This window comes from Lynx rufus, unplaced genomic scaffold, assembly GCF_022079265.1.
Source record: "Lynx rufus isolate CCGP_SWC_20201006 ecotype Redwood Valley unplaced genomic scaffold, mLynRuf1.p SCAF_10, whole genome shotgun sequence".
In the NCBI taxonomy this organism is placed as follows: Eukaryota; Metazoa; Chordata; class Mammalia; order Carnivora; family Felidae; genus Lynx; species Lynx rufus.
The window spans coordinates 10,615,386-10,633,979 of NW_025814824.1; the positions used below are offsets into that span (position 1 = coordinate 10,615,386).

General features: G+C 45.9%; 1 protein-coding gene across 6 annotated transcripts in view; it reads right to left on the reverse strand.

Annotated features, from left to right (window-relative positions):
* DOCK8 (dedicator of cytokinesis 8) overlaps window positions 1-18,594 on the reverse strand; it is a 232,989-nt gene that overhangs the window by 83,463 nt on the left and 130,932 nt on the right. For all 6 annotated transcript variants that reach the window (XR_006966110.1, XM_047101620.1, XM_047101599.1 and 3 more), the window contains 6 exons: window positions 8,041-8,158; window positions 6,561-6,631; window positions 4,672-4,810; window positions 3,940-4,041; window positions 1,882-1,977; window positions 706-940 (listed from right to left, as the gene is read on the reverse strand). Coding sequence is in view for 5 of the 6 variants with exons in the window: in XM_047101620.1 (XP_046957576.1) it covers window positions 706-940; window positions 1,882-1,977; window positions 3,940-4,041; window positions 4,672-4,810; window positions 6,561-6,631; window positions 8,041-8,158 (761 nt within the window). In the remaining variant the exon portion in view is untranslated. The remainder of the gene's footprint in view (window positions 1-705; window positions 941-1,881; window positions 1,978-3,939; window positions 4,042-4,671; window positions 4,811-6,560; window positions 6,632-8,040; window positions 8,159-18,594) is intronic.

Genomic DNA, 18,594 nt, shown 5'->3' on the forward strand with positions numbered 1-18,594 from the left:
AATACATAAACTTAAAAAAAAAAAACAAATGAGGGGCACCTGGGTGGCTCAGTCGGTTAAGCGGCCGACTTCACCTCAGGTCATGATCTCGGGGTCCGTGAGTTCGAGCCCCGCGTCGGGCTCTGTGCTGACAGCTCAGAGCCTGGAGCCTGTTTCAGATTCTGTGTCTCCCTCTCTCTGACCCTCCCCCGTTCATGCTCTGTCTCTCTCTGTCTCAAAAATAAATAAATGTTAAAAAAAAAAAAAAACAAATGAGTTGTATGTTTTAGTGAATTTTAAGATATGCATGTTACATCTCCACAAAAAAGCAGTCACGTTGAATTTCAATTTAGAGAGTTCCTTTCCTCCCATTTAATAGGAACTGTCCGACTTCTTGAAACCCTATTTCTTTGTTGGTCAAGAAGACAAATATCTCAGAGGTAAAATAAATCCATCAATTACAAGAAATGGAACTTGAAAGATTGCCTCTGATCATTCAGTACATACGTCATTAAAAGCTGAAATTTTAAGCATCCTACATTAATGTGCATTTTTTTTTTTAACATCCAGGAAGTCTCAAAAAAAAAATCAGTGGACTTGGCTTCCCTGGACTCACGTCATCATTGGAAAGGAAGATAGCACCGCCCCTGTTCTCAGGATTTCCGGGAAGTCTCGGTTCCCACAGCAAGGCGCCGCCCCCCTCCCCCGGCCCCGCAGGCCTCCCACCTGTCTGGCCGGCGATGACCATGGGCTGCACGGAGAGCTGGAAGAGCTTGTCCAGCACCAGGTGCAGGAACAGCACCAGCGGCTCCAAGCGGGAGGAGTTCAGGCAGATGAGGCTGAGCTTCAGCTCGTGCTCCAGCGACGTCTCGCTGATCTTCTGGTCCAGCACGCGGATGGGGAAGGTCACCTGGCTCTCCAGGGAGTGGCAGAGGGTGAAGAACCTCTCCAGGTGGTTGTCCTAGGGGGGCAGACGGCACACGTTGCACGGGACTCACCCCTCCGTGCTCATCAGGGGGTGCACAGACACACACAGCTCCAAGCCTCTCATCCCGCGTTCCAGACCAGGAGTTCTAACAGAAGGCTGTTTCACACTGAGGGTATGAACTCCTCTGTGCCGTGGTGTGAACGAAACAATCGCTTCTTTAAATTTTTTTATGTTTTATCTTATATTTGAGAGAAAGAGAGAGAAAGAAAGAGAGAGAGAGAGAGAGAGAGAAAGCATGAGCAGGGGAGGGTCAGAGAGAGGGAGACACAGAATTCCAAGCAGGCTCCAGGCTCTGAGCTGTCAGCACAGAGCCCGACGCGGGGCTCGAACTCGCGAGCAGTGAGATCATGACCTGAGCCGAAGTCGGAGGCTCAACCGGCTGAGCCACCCAGGCGCCCCAAAACAATCTCCTGATAACTATTAACTGAAGAAAACATGCTTTGGACTCTGGCATGGTTTGTAAGCAGAGGCAAGGACACCAGGTTAGACACGTTGCCAAACGGGGGGTCTGAGCACACGTAAAGTGCAGGCAGGGGCCAGAAACGGACGGCATGTCGAACTGGCATGGGGGAAAGCTGGAGAGATGGCAGGATGACAGAGGGAAATGAGACAGCAGAAGAAAACGTTGCAAATGGGACCCCCCTGGCACAACGTCTCAGCCAGCGGGCAGCAGGGCAGGTCCTGGGTTCCTTCATCTAGGGGCTCCACATTTTTATGAGGTCTTCCTCATTTAAACCACAAATAAAACCTGAACAGGCCTGGAAGTCTCCACGAAGAACCAAAGGTTGTTTTTGTTCTCCCCATGCACAAAGACGGTCACTGATGTTTTACTGGACCCTGTCCTTACAGGTTTCTCTGCTGTACCCCCAGCTTCCTTCTGGCTCTGATCTGAAGTGGACCTTGAGGTTCCTTACCTGGGTGTGAACCGAGGAAACAGCTTGCACTTCAATATTAAATACTCCCTTATGTCCTTCAGCCCACTTAATGGGAGGGTTCTGTAAAGGGACTTTCTGTGTTAAAGAAAAAAAAAAAAGGTTAGCAATTCAGTCCCCTTTTCTGATCACCGACCAGCCGAGTGAAGCAACTTGACCCTGTAAATGTCAGGGTTCTACAAATATAACCCCCCCGGAAGCCTAATCTGAGTGGTCCAGGAGTTAGGAGCCCTGAGTTCAAGTTCAGTTCTTCACAGAATTAGTTACTGTTACTTTGACAAGTCAAATAAACTCCCATTTTCTTATGCTGAAAGGAGGGATCAGAAGTGAGTGATGTAGGGCGCCTGAGTGGCTCAGTGAGTTAAGCATCTGACTTCGGCTCAGGTCATGATCTCGCGTTCATGAGTTCCAGCCCCGCATCAGGCTCTGTGCTGAGAGCTCAGAGCCTGGAACCTGCTTCGGATTCCGTGTCTCCCTCTCTCTCTGCTCCTCCCCCGCTTGTGCTCTCTTTCTCTCTCTCTCAAAAATAAATAAACATTACAAAAAATTGTTAAAAAAAAAAAAAAAAAAGAAGTGAGTGCTGGGTCTTAAACTCCCATCCAGCAGTGATAATCCTGGATTCCAGGGAGTAATACTGCAGCGATTTCCCCATTAGTCAGGAATGTCAAGACCAAGTGTAGAATATCTTACAAGACATGAAATTTTAATGCTTTCAAGTGCCCGCAGTTCCTTTCCCTTTTAACACCGTGTTTCCAAATAGCAGTCCTGGTAGGCTCCCGCTTTAATTACTCAAAAGGACTCTTTTATATACCATTTATAGATCAGCAGTTGTTCAGTCCTTAGGGACTTGCCTTAAATTCCCACTAGAATTGTCACCCTCTAGAGACACCATCACACAGCGTTGAGTGAGCACCGCCCAGCCTGGCCCAGCCACGTGAGTGTGGGCATCTCCCGCCTTCTAACGGAAGGAGGCTTGCTGTACCTACAAGGGGAGGATGTGTGCATGGGGTGCGGACCCTTGGAAGTCCTCAGACAGACTCACAAATGGGGGCTCAAAGCTGGATCCAGCCCACAGACAAGTTCTGTTCGGCCCAGTGTTGGAAACTTTTCTTTTTTTTAATGCTTATTCATTTGTGAGATACAGAGAGAGAGGGACAGAGTGTGAGCCGGGGGCGGGGACACAGAGACAGGGAGACACGGAATCCTAAGTGAGGCGCCAGGCTCTGAGCTGTCGGCACAGAGCCCGACGCGGGGCTCGAACTCAAGAACCGCGAGATCATGACCTGAGCTGAAGTCGGATGCTTCACTGCCTGAGCCACCCAGGCACCACAAGAGCCCTTATCTTTTAAGATAATTGTAAAATATTTATAAATGAAATAACGTCTGGGATTTGCTTCAAAGTAATACTGACTGATGCAAACCTGCGCCAGGCAGACGAGGAGCACGAGAGCTGGTGCAGGGCCAGTGCCTCTGTGGTGACCACGGAGAGGCCACCGGGCTCCCTTAAAAGGGTGGACTGCAGCACTGTGCATGCGCAAGAGGTGGCACAGGAAACAGGAGGAAGCAAAGACTACCGACATTGGCATCTCGGGAGCAATAAAGGTATCCAACTGCAGACAGCGACAAGGGACCCAGAGGAGGAGAACCCGGCGACAGTTAGTGTGGGAACCTGCTAAAAGGATCTGTGCTGAGAGCAGCTGTTGTCGCGGAAGGGCTCTATCTGCCTTGTGCTTTACAATACATTATTCTGTGAGTCCCTTTGTCGTGGCGAATGCAAGGCGGTGCTTCCTTGGGTGCAAGGTGCATTTGCCAGACATTCAGAACTGGGGATGCCTCAGTGAAGGGGGTTCCACGTCCACATTTGCTCCCATCCTATCAGAGCAACGTGTTCTCAGAACATGCAACACGCTGAGAGACGGCCGTCCTCCCAAACATGCTGAGCATCCTCAGTCACATCTAAGGGAATGAGAAGTGCATCTGGGCAGGTGGTCCAAGACCATGGCCAGCCAGGAAAGGGCTCCTGGCTAACTTGGCGGTTACCTCTGCAGAATGCATGGAATAGTTGGGGGGCAGCTTTTCCAAGGCAACTGGGAGACAGTAGGATCCCGTTTGAAGGCGTTCATTTAAGAGAATTGGCAGCCACTGAAACAGATGATGTAAAGAATAAAGTGGTATTTATTACAGCACATAATTCTGGCAATTTATCTAGCTCACAATAATCAAATGCAACTAAATGATGATTAGATATTGACCAGGCCTCTTTGCAGCAGTAATTCAGTCAAGTTCTTTGCATTTTAAATTCCCTGAGACCTCCGAAGATAGTAATATCCATGATTTACTGCTTTCGGAGCCAAAGGAGTAGCATTTTTCTTTATAGCCAGTGTTTGTGAGTGTCTGAACAAGATCAATGTTTATCTTACCTTTTATATATACATATATATATTTTTTTAAAGAAACAACTTTCTTCCCCTTGGGGAAAAAAGAGCTAGTTTTATATGTGGAGCATATATGTTAAACCTGGAAATAATGGACAACGCCATGCTTTTTTCTAAGTGAGCGTTCTTCCAGAATCTAGCACCCCCTAGCTCTCCCTTCCGGAAATATGTCATCTGCTCCATCAGGTCATGTTTGCTTTTTGCTATCATCTGGCTTGGCGTATTTTGCTACTTCTGGCAGGAAAAAAAGCAAGTGAGTAGAATTTAGTTGTTGATCTCTGCAGGGACCTTGAGTCCCTCAACCGCAGGGTGAATCAGCAAGTTGAAAACGACTCACCGAATATCCCAGAAGACTTTCCACGGAGGCTCCTTGCTTCTGCTGACAGCTGATATGATAGAAGGTGAACAGGAGGTGGTGATGTACTGTGAGCTTAGCAGGAAGCTTAATTTTCACTTCTTCATAGAAGTCAGGAGACCTGTTTCAAAAGCACATTACACACAAACAACTTTTAGCAAGAAGGATGACTTCTCTGACTGTAAATTGTAAGGCCACAGTCCCTTTGCTCCTCAGAATTTGCCTGCTTGGTGTGTGGCCTTTTATTTTTTTAAATGTAATTTATTGTCAAGTTAGCTAACATACAGCACAGAGGGCGTGCTCTTGGTTTTGGGGGTAGATTCCTGTGATTCATCGCTTAGATACAACACCCAGTGCTTGTCCCACCGAGTGCCCTCCTCAGTGCCCATCACCAACTCTCCCCTCTCCTCCACCCCCCCGCCCAAAACCTCAGTTTGTTCTCTGTATTCAAGAGTCTCTTATGGTTTGCCTCCGTCCCTCTCCGTTTGAAACTATTTTTCCCCTTCCCTTCTCCCATGGTCTTCTGTTAAGTTTTTCAAGTTCTACATATGAGTGAAAGTTCTACATATGAGATCTGTTTTTCTCTGACTGCCTTATCTCACTCAGCATAGTACCCTCCAGTTCCATGCATGTTGCTGCAAATGGCAGGATTTCATTCTTTCTCACTGCCAAGTAGTATTCCATTGTATATATAAACTACATCTTTATCCACTCGTCAGTTGATGGACATTTAGGGTAGTTCTCAATTAAAAATGAACCACCCTACGTCCCAGCAATAGCACTACTAGGAACTTATCCAAAGGATACAGGAGTGCTGATGCATAGGGGCACATGGACCCCAATGTTTACAGCAGCACTTTCAACAATAGCCAAATTACAGTGTTTTGCTTTTTACTCTACATCATTCTGCGACCAAGCTGGAGATCCTTGGACCAACCTTATGCCCCCGGATATACTTTGCCTACCTAACACCGCTCACAAACTAAAGGTTTTGTCGGGGTCAGGGGGGAAAGATCTCTGCACACACAATGGAAAAGTTCAACTTCATCTGAAAACGGGATAAGGCTCAGAGTCTTGCTGTGACCTCCTTTTCTATCTCCACCCCAAGAACAGGGACTGGCATGTGGCTGGCACTCATCAAAGGAATTTGGATTAGCAAATGAATGATGTTAGGAAGGAAAAGGAACCTGATGTTCGTGAATTACAAAGTCCCAGATACTTTGCTAAGGGCTTCATGTATATTATTCAGTTCATTGTCAGCCCAACCCAGGAAAGTGCGTTCAGAGAAATGCTTAAATGGGCCAAGGTTATCAAGCCAGGATCAAACCAAGTCCATCTGACTCTGTAAGGGTGGACTATTCATCTCCTCTTCCTGTGAACTGTGAGTAACGGTTTAGACGTTATTCTGTGACTCAGTTTATCCACAGAATAATGAGTGTTCCATTTCTCTTGGCCAACTTAAATCTCCTTAAAGTTGACAATGGGGCAGGTGTGGAGTGATAGTTAGAAGACAAGTAGACAGAGAAAGGAGAGCTGGTTTTGTTTCTGGCCCCCTGCAGTACCTCAGAGCAAGGTAGGAAATTTATTTCTTTATTTAACACCATAAAACTTCTCATTATCATACTCGGACAGAAGGCTCCAGAAAAGGCCAAACAACATTCGGTTCTTAAAGATATTTTCTTCTCCCAGTCTTAGGTAATGGCAAAAAATGTGCATCTCTGACACAGAATCATGGAACTGACATATATTTGCTTGGTCCCTCAGTCCCCCAAATTATACAACTTTTGGGAGGAATCATCTAAGGGGTTCAGAAAAGCCAGGAGATAATGAGACAACCATGACGTAGGTTTACAACTCTGAAACGTACTTACTTATTATGGTATGTAACGGCTGTGTAAACTTCCTGGAGAAACTCCGGGCCATTAGATTTTCCAAAGATGATCTGTTCGCCAACACAGAAAAGACCAAATGAGCGGTGATATTTGGGTTCGTCAAATCAACTGTCATCGGCCCAGGGGATGCTCTGGTCTCACAGAGCTGCATTTTGTAAATTAAGGGTGCTGAGTTTACAACCGATCCAACTGCACACGTACCAATGGGGAACTGGTTACGAAGGGTATATTAGTGACCAAGGGCCACAGGGCTGTGAGCCTGGAAGGCCAGCACTTTCTCCACTCCGCCTCACTGTCTGTATGTCTGTACTCCAGGGCAGAGCCACAGAGTGCTGCCCCAGCAACTCTGGCCCGGGCTCTTTTCCCTCCAGAGACATGGACCTGGTCGCTTGGGTGATCAGGGCCTTCACTGGCCTGTCCACATGTTCGTGCTATTTAGAAAAAGACACCTCTTCTGGCCTGACTCAGCCCTAAAGGCACATGATTTGACTCATCTTTGGGCAAAGAAAACAAGAGCCCTTTTTACTAGGTGCAAAAATGACAGGTCTCGGGGCCTGGGGAGTAGAGAACAGGCTGGGCCTGGCCCCCACTTGTCCCCTACGAGAAATTTCTGTGCAGCTGTACCCGGCTGCCCTGGGAGCCTTGCCAGGGGCCAGAGCAGAGAGAACCAGGGGCATTTCCTTGAGTATTTCCTTGAGCATTTCCTTCTCACCACTGTTGCAAGAAGATACCTTTGGGTAGGTGAGTAAGCCAACAGGAAGATGGTTAAAGAAAAAAAAAAATAGATACTTCTAGAATGGATGCACTGGAAAAAAATTACTTCAGGAGAAAGGTGTATTAACTGGATTCTGGGACTTGCATTAAATAATAACAGCTAACTTCCCATCTTATTAGAAGGTAGTAGAAATAATACAATACAAATTCTGGCCTTTTGGGTTCCCTAGAGAACACTGTTATTATATATTTATTATTTGATTTAAATTTTGCTTCGAGATGAAGCTCCATTCCCGAAATGGGTTGAGATGGTGTGTGTTTATCATGACTAGGCAATATACATCTCCAGATGTGGTCTGGGGCTCAGGCAGAGTGTATCGCAATGCACATCTGGAAATAGAGCAAACATGGCTGACGCAGTGGGCCCGTCTCTCCAACTCTTATGCCAGCAGGGGTGGTTTGGAAAGATTTCGTGATATTTTTCAGTCCTCTCAAACGATCTGCATTTCCAAATTTCACAGACCACTAGGAAATAAGTTAGGGAAGAGACTTTCAATTTAGACTGGCCCTGTTTCCCCATCAGCACACTGGGACCCACGTCGGACTAGCCACAAAGGCCTTTGCGCATGCTGAGAGGTGTTGGTTGGCCTGAAGAGACGGACTCTGTGTGCTGCTGGGCTTTGGATGTTGTCGGTGGGAAGGTCAGCACACCCCGGGGTGAGGCACGTATACATGTCCCTCTTACCGGCATAGCATTGCTAGCATCCTCTCCAGACATAAACTGGATCTTTATTGTAATGTTCCGGGCAGATGCTAGTTTATTAGCAAAGTTCAGCCTCTGCGGGTAGACGTAGAGAAGGTTTCTGGAAAAGAAAAGATAAAGAACCAGCGAATCAAGTCATGAGCATGATTTTGCCAAGTTCTTCAGTGAATACTAAAGCCTATGCTCATGAGGTAACTATTCTGACAGAGTCTCTTCCTTTCTGAAGTGAATGATTTGGGGAGGAGTGAGGTATTATTGATTCCTCCTCTACAGCTGCAGTCATCGATGATAACCAGCACTGTTCTCTGCTTTGCTACATGGAAAGATGTGTCTGCTGCAGCTCAGAAAGTCCTACCATCTGAGGGTATGGAAATCTGCCTAGAGGGAGTATGTCTGATACAAAGAAAGCAAAAAAGGTTCAGCTCATCTTCAACGAAACTCATGACCACATCTCATTTCTTTTCTTTTTCTTCCTTTTTTTCCCTTTCTAATCTGTATGCTGTGGTTTCAATTTTTTCTTGGCATTGAATTCTGGATATGTTTAGCTTTCTTTTCATATATATATATATATATATATATATATATATATATTTAAGTTTGTTTGTTTGTTTATTTATTTATTTATTTATTTATTTAGAGAAGGGGAGGGGCAGAGAAAAAGAGAGAGAGAGAAATTCCAAGCAGGCTCCGCACTGTCAGCGTGGAGCCTGACGCGGGGTTTGAACTCACGAACTGTGAGATCATGACCTTCACTGAAACCAAGAGCTGGTCACCCCTCTTTTCCTACCGAAGATGACTGTTCAAACCTCCAGCCCACAAGTTATATGACAATCACACAACAACAACATGAAAAATATATCCATCCATCAAACAACTATGCGACAGCTACTAGGCTAATTATCATTTTGTATGTTTTTTTCATTCTATTTGCATTATTACTAGTATACTCCATTAAAAGGTAAGCTCTGGGAAGGCAGAGATTTTTATCTGATGTTTTTATCCACTGATGAATCTCCAGCATATAATACTGCCTAGGACATATAGGTGCTATGTAAATATTTGTGGAATAAAGGAACAAATGTGTGTATTTTTGAAGAATCCTATCCTTGACTCAAAGAAATAATGATACTAACGATTATAGAGCACTTATCCTGAGTCAAGCAATGTTCCAAATACTTGGTGTTTGTTAAACTGTTCAAGTCTCATAATTATCCTCTAAGTAGGTACTATTGTCATGGCATCAACCCCATGTCACAAATAAGGAAAAGATGAGATACAGAGGTGTTAAATCGTTTTCCCAAAATCATATAGGTAGGAGATGTCAGTCGGGAACTCAAGTCAGGGAGTCTGGCTCCAGAGCTGGGCTCTTAACTACTAAGCTGTATTCCCTCTGACAAGACTCCCACAGGAATGACCAGAATGGTCTTTCCATCCTGTGTTATTCATGACATCTCTCGGTGACAAGCATGCCTCATTTTCTGGATCTTATTAACAGATGAGTGTCAACAGTACACAGGGCTGATTCAATTAGTGTCACCTTCTTTGGGCAAACGTCTTGTCCTTCTCACACTTGGTCCACTGTTCTAACTCCTAGGTAACACAGTCTCCTCAGACAGATACATGCTTGTCCCAAAGGCTTTCAAGAGGACAAAACTACCTTTGTGTGAACCAGACACAGGAGAGGAGTGACCAAGAGAGAGAGGACCAGGTGACCAGATTTTTCCTTTGTGAATAGTAGGTTCTTATAATACTTTATAAAGATTTGCCTGTTAATTGATATAAGAGTTTCTTAACCTCACCGTTACTGACATTTGGGACTGAAAACTTCTTGTTGTGGGATGGTCCTGTGCAATGTAGGACATTCAGCACAATCCCTGGCTTCTACCCATTAGATATTAGGAGTGTCTCCCCCCTACTCAGTTGCGACAATCAAAAATGTCTCTGGAAATTGCTAAATGTTCACCCGAGGGGTCCAAATCACCCCCATTTGAGAACTACTTATCTACACATGTGATTTTGTGTGGTAAAGATCTGTTCAACTATACCCAGAAGATTTCCCATCTTTTTTTTTTTTAATGATCATTTATTTATTTTGAGAAAGAGAGGGCACACATGAGCGGAGCGGGGCAGTGAGAGACAGGGACAGATGATCTGAAGCGGGCTCTGCACTGACCGAACGGAGCGTGACGCAGGGCTTGAACCCACGAGCCGCAAGATCATGACCTGAGCTGAAGTCAGATGCTCAACCAACTGAGCCACCCAGGTGCCCCAGATTTCCCACCTTTAATAGATACAGTCAATGCCGTTCACTGGGTCCATGTTCAAATGTAAAGTATGCTCTACTGGAAAAGGGAAAAGTCAATACTCAAGTACAAGGCAGAAGATGAAAATTTTAAATCTGTTTAATTTATGAAGTCTGCGGTAGTGAGGGACTGGAAAATCAAAAGGGAAGGACTAAGCTGGCATTGACTCTCGTCTTGCATCCATAACCCCTTCATTGTAATAACCAGATTTATCCTGCAGTCACGTGTGTGTGACAGTGGTCATTTTGGACCAGCGTCTGCATAAATGCCCAGATTTACCCCATGGCTCTTCCTTGCTACGACACTGTCAGCAGGGGACAGCACTAATAGCCACAGCCCTGGACAAGACCAAATGGATGGGCTGAGTGAACCCGCTCCTGAAGGACCTGGCTGACAGCCCCACCTCAGTGATTTGGTACCAGACGTGTAAATAAAAAGCGAGCCATGTGACAAAGTTAATGCTCCAGGGAGAGCCCCCTGAACTATCAGGAACGGACGCAGTGATCCTCAGAATCCCTGGTCTGGTCGGGCAAGAGGAAGTGAAAAGCTTTCTGAATGTTTTGTGATGGGGGCAGCCCTCAGAGCTGAGAAAATACGAGAATGCAGGGGCTAGAGCTGGGCCTTTTATAAAAAATCATATTCTCAACCTAGCTTCGCTGTCGTAACGCAATTTCGGGGTTTGACATTTCTGTTCCGTCATATGTTTCACGCAACTTAGCGCTGTCGAAAGCCACGATGCTTTATTTCACCGAGTGTCGTAAAACCTTCAGTCTTACGCCAGCTATCAAGCAAGGCTAATTCCGTTAGCCTGCTGGTCGCTGAAGGCTGAACACAACACAGCAGTGCCCCACCTGTTCCACAGAACCCTAGCGCTTTGCAAAACGCTAACAAGTACGTGGGGAAGTGGAGGAGCTGGGTGACCGGATGCTGCTGGGCAAGACTGGGAGAGACCAAGATACACAGGTTAATGTGCACCGTGAATTTGCTGTCAGGGGAAAAGAGGCCGCTCCTCTCCCTCAATGTTTTGACCCCAGAACTCATTTCATTGATCTGTTCTTTCATGGTATGTTTCACATGCGTAATGTTCTGAGAAATCACCTGGGAAAACACTGAAATGAACTTATCCGGGGACACAGGAGCATCCCACATCGAGGGAGGAAAAACGCATCACGATTCTCTGCTCAAAGAGGTTGCAAGGTGATGAGGGACAACTCTCAGGTGCTCAGGGAAGAAAATGCTACTTGGAGCTATCAAGAACACACAGGCGCTCTTTTCTTCGGCAAGTGCAAAGGTCAGGGAGGTCTTACTTTACCCTCGACTCTCTGTATTGGGCAATTTTCTGGAAGCACAACGGGGGTGACACGGTGCTGGTGACAGATCTTAACTGCTGTGCCTCGTGACCTCTCTAGGGCACTCTGTGTCTTGCACTGTACTTCTGATGCCCTGGCATGGCAGCGGCTGGTGCACACACTTCCCCCTGCCTGCTGGCCTTTGTTTCCAGCTCTTTCTAGCTGCCGTCCTGTCCTCTTGTTGATCTCTTGTGATCTCAGGATCACAACTGGCTGTAAACGGCTCACTGCAGTGACCGCTTCCTACACTTCAGTGAAAAACAATATAATTGCAAGGCAAGAATGTCATCACAAGGAAATTGATTAAATTTAGCAAACGGGCACAATATTCAACAAGCTTCAAAAGCCAGGAAAGCGTCGATGCCTTCCTCCGAAACGTAGGTGTCAGGCTATGATACAGTGAAGGGATGGATGTAGAATTTGGGGGGTGAGAGCTGGGAGCCACCCAGTCCAAGCCCCAACTTTTGAACATGAGAAAACAGAGGCCCTGGCGGGGGGGGGGGGAGGGGGTCGAGGAAGAGTTCACCCTCTGAGTTAGCCACAGAGCAGATCCGAGATCCAGTTCAGTGCTGTTCTGAACATAGCCCGTGCCTGTCTCAGTGGCACCTCCCAAACCTTGCCCTGTCGAACGGAGGGAGCCCAACCGCGAGGCTGTTAGGAACGGACACGGATGTCATACTGAGGATGGGATGCCGTTCAAAGTTGGGCGTGGGCACATGGGTAGGGGTGCAGACCCCCCTCTGCTCACTCTTGCTCCTCTTTGCTACCACCGCTCCATCTGCACAGCGAATGCTGCCTGAGCGGCAGCCTCAAGGGTGGTTCACGGCTTTGGCTCTGGAGCCAGAGAGCTGGCCTTGGGCAAGTCATGTAGGCTTTCCAAAGGGAGGCTAATCATCACACCTCCCTCGCAGGGCTGCGGTGGGCACTCACGAGTAAGAACGCACTAAGGACAGCTGTGACGATGACGAGGCTTTCCTGCACACAGCTACTAAGTCTGACGCACGCCACAACCTACACTCTCCGCTGCAAACCACTCTCATGTCTCGGCTGGACCACCGTGATGCTTCCAACTCATCTCTTGGCGTCTACGCTTGTCCCTTGTCATCTACTCCCTGTATATCGGTCAGGAGGACCTTTCCAAATGTAAACTAGATTACGGCAGGCTCCTGCGAGGGTTTCCCAAGCTTCGCATCATGATCCCCAGGTGATCGGCCCTTGGCAATCTCTCTGACCTTACCGCTCATTACTTTCCCACACTGGCCTTTTTCTCGAGGGCCTAGAACATTCTAAACTGATTCTTACGTCAGGGCTTTCGCACCTGCTCTTCCCCTTGCCGAGAAGAGCTTCTTCCAGTTCTCCACATGACCAGTCCCTTCTCATCTCCAGGGTTTCGGCTCACATGTCACATCATCCAAGAGATCTTTCCTATCATCCTTTGGAGTTGGCCCACTCCACTCCCTCTCTCACGCCAACTCTCTCTCTTTCATAATCACGATTATGAAAGTTATATGGTTATGACAATATGTATCCATTTTTTCAATCTTGGAGAGTTGAAAAGTAATGAAAAGTATAGAGAATAAAATATCAACTACCCAATATCCCACTGCCTTGAGGAAAATCGCTGTTCAGAGTAGCGTATTTCCTCCTGCCTTTATTTCCTCTGTACGTTCAACATTTTTATCATACTGTATAGACAAAGCTTTTTGTTTTTGTATCACTGAATGTTCAGTTATGACCATTTTCCCAATACACATGGCTTTGTTGGCTACATGATTTTTCATGTTATGAATGTGCCATAATTTGCACCAGTCTCCAAAAATAAACATTTAGGCTATTTCCTTTGTCTCAACTATTAGGCTCTGACGAATCCTTTATCTATCTTGCCCCTTTGCAATGTAGTGTCCTTTTGGAAAAATCTCTTTAGGGTCTATAAAGTTCGGTTTCTTCATTGTTGAATTAATTGGATAAAAAAACCCCCACCAATCTACCTTTATTTATGCTGTGGTTGAAGAAATAATGAGCGAAAGTTTGTAAAAATGCTTTGAAGTAGGTGGGTCAAAGGGTCTGTGTAAATCACGACCGTCGTCACTCAGACTGGATAAGCAGGTGAGCTGTCCTCACACTCTTCTCCCGCGTCCCAGTACAGGGGCACTGCCTACCTGACCCACTTGTCCTTCAATTTTGCACATTGCTTCCACAGGGGTGCTGGACCCTTGTTCTCAAACATCATCACTATGGGTGCTCAGGGTCTTGCTCCATACTGAACGCGCTTTCCACAGGACACACAGGTGGAGGGAAACTTCAAGAGAATTTAGTTCAACATCCCTTTTTGCAAGCTGGAACCTGATTCCAGGGAGGTTAAATGGTTTTGCCTAAACATTTTTTTTTTTTTTTAAGGAAGATGTGTCTCCCAAGGATCATTTTATTTCTTACCTCCACAATGCTAAGTAATGTGTTTTGTTAAATATGCATGCTTTCAAAGCAATGAATATATGAAAAGCAATAATGTTATCTCTTGGGAGGGAAGATCTATCTGCAGGGTGGGTGATTCACGGAGTCTAAACCAGGTAAGGGTGATTATCAAGAAACTGACAAATGAGCTTGTATTTTTACAAGTGATAAGTTATATGCCTCATATCAGCTGGAGAAAAACCCTAAGAGTTATGTTATCTCATGATTCTTGAGAAGGTAGCCTATAACCAAAATAGGCATCACTGGTTATGGCCGAGCGATTTTGAAAGCTGCTTTAGTAAGTGTGGGTCCAGCGTATGTGCATTTAGTACAATCCAATCTTCCTCAGCGCAGACAAAAACGGTTTTCTTTGGTTCTATACGTCACGACATTTAACTGAACACCCAGTATCCATCAACAGCCTTCTTCCCAGAGCCACATCCGATGGCTTCTTTTGATTACAAACTGTTTTGGAAACTTCGAATTTTTTCCACTGATTCAACGATTTTTAAGCTGCTGTAATTGAGCAGCTCCAGGAAGTCAGAAGTTAAACTGGCAGAATTTGATCATTCTTAGATCCAACTGGCGACCACACTCTCCCTGCTCCTCACCGCCTTGGGACTGTCTCCTATTACCTTTCCTGAAAACAGCTTAGCACAGGGGACCTAGAAATCTTGCAAAGCCATAATGCAAAGAACACCGGTGTGCACCCTACTCAGTTTAGCATATTCTCTCTCCAGGGTGAGAAAACGAAGAGAAGAACCTGTTATTCCAACGATGACATCTGTGTTCCCTCCCAGAGGTTTCTCTAGCTTGGAGTGCAGCTCAAGGAGCAGGCGAGCTACAGCAAAGAGAACATTGGGCACTTGTTGAAACGACTGGACACTTTGAACCGCTCTCTAGTGGAGCTGCTAATGCAAAAGGGCCAGCAGGAGAGAGAGCCGAGCCTGGAGAAGAGAGCCGGGCAGCTCGGCAAGACGAACGAAGGCGTCCACATGCTGGTGGCTGAGCTCCAGCACCGGCTGGTTCCAGGTGTGTGAGGCACGGAGAGAGGCGACAAGAAGCTAAAGTTGCTGGAGCCGGAGAGGGAGGAGGCTGCAATTTTCTCGGAGGGGGGGTTCGGCTGACAACAGTGGTGGACGGTGTCGTGGTGAGTGGATCCTTGGTGATAATCTGTGTTGACTGCGATCTTGACAGATTGGAAAATAAGCCACGAGGTAAGAATCATCAAGTTGGGGCTAAGCCTCCTACGAAAACACCTAGTTAAGGGGTGCCTGGGAGGCTCAGTCGGTTAAGCGTCTCTTAGTTTCAGCTCAGGTCATGATCTCACGGTTGGTGAGATCGAGCCCCGAGTCAGGCTCTGTGCTAGCAGCATGAAGCCTGCTTGGCATTCTTTCTCTCCCTCCCTCTCTCTCTTTCTCTCTCTCTCTCTACCCCTCTCCTGCTCGCACGTGCTCTCTCAAAATAAAAAAAAAATAAACATTAAAAAAAAAGAAAAAACCTGGTTAAAAAGAGCAGTGGTACAGAGTAACCCTTTGTGACACGACTGCTTACGTATCTTCCATTGCTGAGAATGGCAACCCAAACTATGTTTGGAATAAAAAAAATGTGTCACTTCCTCCCAAAGGAATGGATGGAGGACCACCTGGTCATGTCATAAAGCCAGAAACCTAGCCTTCTAGACTCTGAGAATATTTTACTTACAGGATCTTGGAAATCCTAAAGAGGATCAAGGTTCAAGGTCAAACAGTCCTTGGTGCTTCTCCTGTGTCTCTTTGAAAGTGAGCCTGAAGTGCGTTCATTGGCTTATCCTCCTTGAACAATGTTGCGTGAGAATTCAGAATATAAAATTTTACCTAGGACAAGGCTGTAAATATCCAGAAACTGAATAGGCACAAAGGGTAAGGTGTAATAGATGATAACGGGGAAGTAAAAAAGCAATTTGATTTAGAAACGGAATTGGTGTCCATTTTGGTTTTCTTTCTGTTATTTCAGAATAGAACTTATAACAAAGTAGTATTATCAAGTACATACTTTAAAAAAAAAGGAGGGGGTGGCGTGCCCGAGTAGCTCAGTCAGTTGGGTGTCCGACTTTGGCTCAGGTCATGATCTCACACTTTGTGGATTTGAGCCCTGTGTCAGGCTCTGTGCTGACAGCTCAGAGCCTGGAGCCGGCTTCAGATTCTGTGTCTCCCTCTCTCTCTGCCCCTCCTCTGCTCGTGCTCTCTCTTAAAAATAAATAAATATTTTAAAAAATTCTTTAAAAAACGAGAAAAATTTTTAGATTGCTGATTTTGTGACTGGAGTTGTCCCCACCTTCTTTTGAAGATCAGTAATACCCAAAATTTAAGCTGCTTTTATGCCAGGGAAGATGGGCCTCGCCGGAGACCTGTGATCAGTGGTCCTTACCAAACGAGAGAGGGGTGGAAATGTCCTTTAAAAAACTAGAGAATGCTCTCTCAGTGTAAGGTGGACAAGTCTATTTCCTCACCTGTAAGAAAAAGGTTGGAGATGAGTCTCCAATGCACTAACCCCCGAGAAGTGCTTTGTCAGCTGTAAACGCAGATGTCACTGAAGATGGTCTTTCTATCAAGATGGCATCAGCTGAGTGAGCTTTAGCGGGCAACCACCAACACTCTTCAGGGCTGAGGCCTCAGTATACGTTACTTAGGGAACCGGTCCATCTCTCCAGGTTTCTCTCTCCATCTTTCAACGTCTCTCTGTCTCTGTCTATCTTCAATCTGTGTGTGTGCACCTCTTTTTTTTTTTTTTAGCTCCCCCTTGCCTTCTCTCTTTCTCCATGTCTATGATAAACCTTCTCCCCGCCTCCTCACAGCCCCTCAGCAAAGGACAAAATGCTCTTTATGAGGGAGCTCTCCTCCAGTTCCAACTGGCATCTATTTCCTTCCACATGTGCAGCAATGATGACTTCATGCCAAGGACTGGGACTGGCTTGTGGGCACGGCCACTTTCCCCTCAGGATGACAGGCGGGAGCCCAAGATTCAGGAACATCTTAGGGTTTCATGAAAATGTCTGAGGCCTCCAACATTATTAGCTCCAAAATATGAAAAGTAAAATCCCAAAATCACAATTCATGATTTTATTCATTTTACTATTTTTTAAATGCATTTAAGTAATCTCTACCTCCAGCATGGGGCTCAAACTCACGACCCAGAGATCAAGAGTTGCACACTCTTCTGACTAAGCCAGCCAGGTGCTGCATGACTCTAAAACTCAATGCTTACTTGGGGGCGCCTGGGTGGCTCAGTTGCTTAAGCGACTTCAATTCAGGTCACGATCTCGTGGTTTGTGGGTTCAAGTCCCGCATTGGGCTCTGTGCTGACAGCTCAGAGCCTGGAGCCTGCTCCGGATTCTGTGTCTCCCTCTCTCTCTGCCCCTCCCCTGCTCACACTCTGTGCCTCTCTCAAAAATAAATAAACATTAAAAAAAAAATTGCAAAGAAAAAGAAAAGCTGAGTGGAGGCATCGTAGTGAGATCAGCTTTGTTAAATAAAATCAACTGCTTACTACGTATAACATTTTGTCAGTTCATCAATGGCAACTCTACTGAGTTTAACCTAGAGGTGAAAAAATTTTCCCACACTTTGCAGACTGTGTATATATATATATATATATATATATATATATATATATATATATATATATAAAACAAATGGGGAAGTACATGCATCTCAATATATTCTTTTTAATTTTTTAACGTTTATTTATTTTTGAAAGGGGGGATGGGCAGAGAGAGGGAGACAGAGGATCCCAAGCAGGCTCCACACTGACAGCTGAACCACAAGATCACGACCTGAGCTAAAGCTGGACCCTTGGGGCGCCTGGGTGGCGCAGTCGGTTAAGCGTCCGACTTCAGCCAGGTCACGATCTCGCGGTCTGTGAGTTCGAGCCCCGCGTCGGGCTCTGGGCTGATGGCTCGGAGCCTGGAGCCTGTTTCCGATTCTGTGTCTCCTTCTCTCTCTGCCCCTCCCCCGTTCATGCTCTGTCTCTCTCTGTCCCAAAAATAAATAAACGTTGGAAAAAAAAAAAAATTAAAGCTGGACCCTTAACTGACTGAGCCACCCAGGCACCCCGATCTCAGTATGTTTTAAATAACACATGGTCAGGTGCTTCAGGTTTAGGGAGACCTTAAAAGGATCTTGACTACGGATATGCAGTAGAGGGAGAATAAAATGCCAGCAAAATCAGTTTTGCTATTTTATTAGCGCTCCTAAAGCTTGAGATACATGTGTCGGTTTCCCAGAGGACCACCAGCAATACAGGCTGAAGTAGATGGGGTGGTAAATTAGTAGCCGGCTCTCCTGATACAACACACTGAAACATACTGCATAAAAAGCTCTCCGGTTTCCTCCATAAACATGCTCACCCTACTTTGGTAATTTCAAAGTATTTCTTTTTCTTTTCTTGTGTTT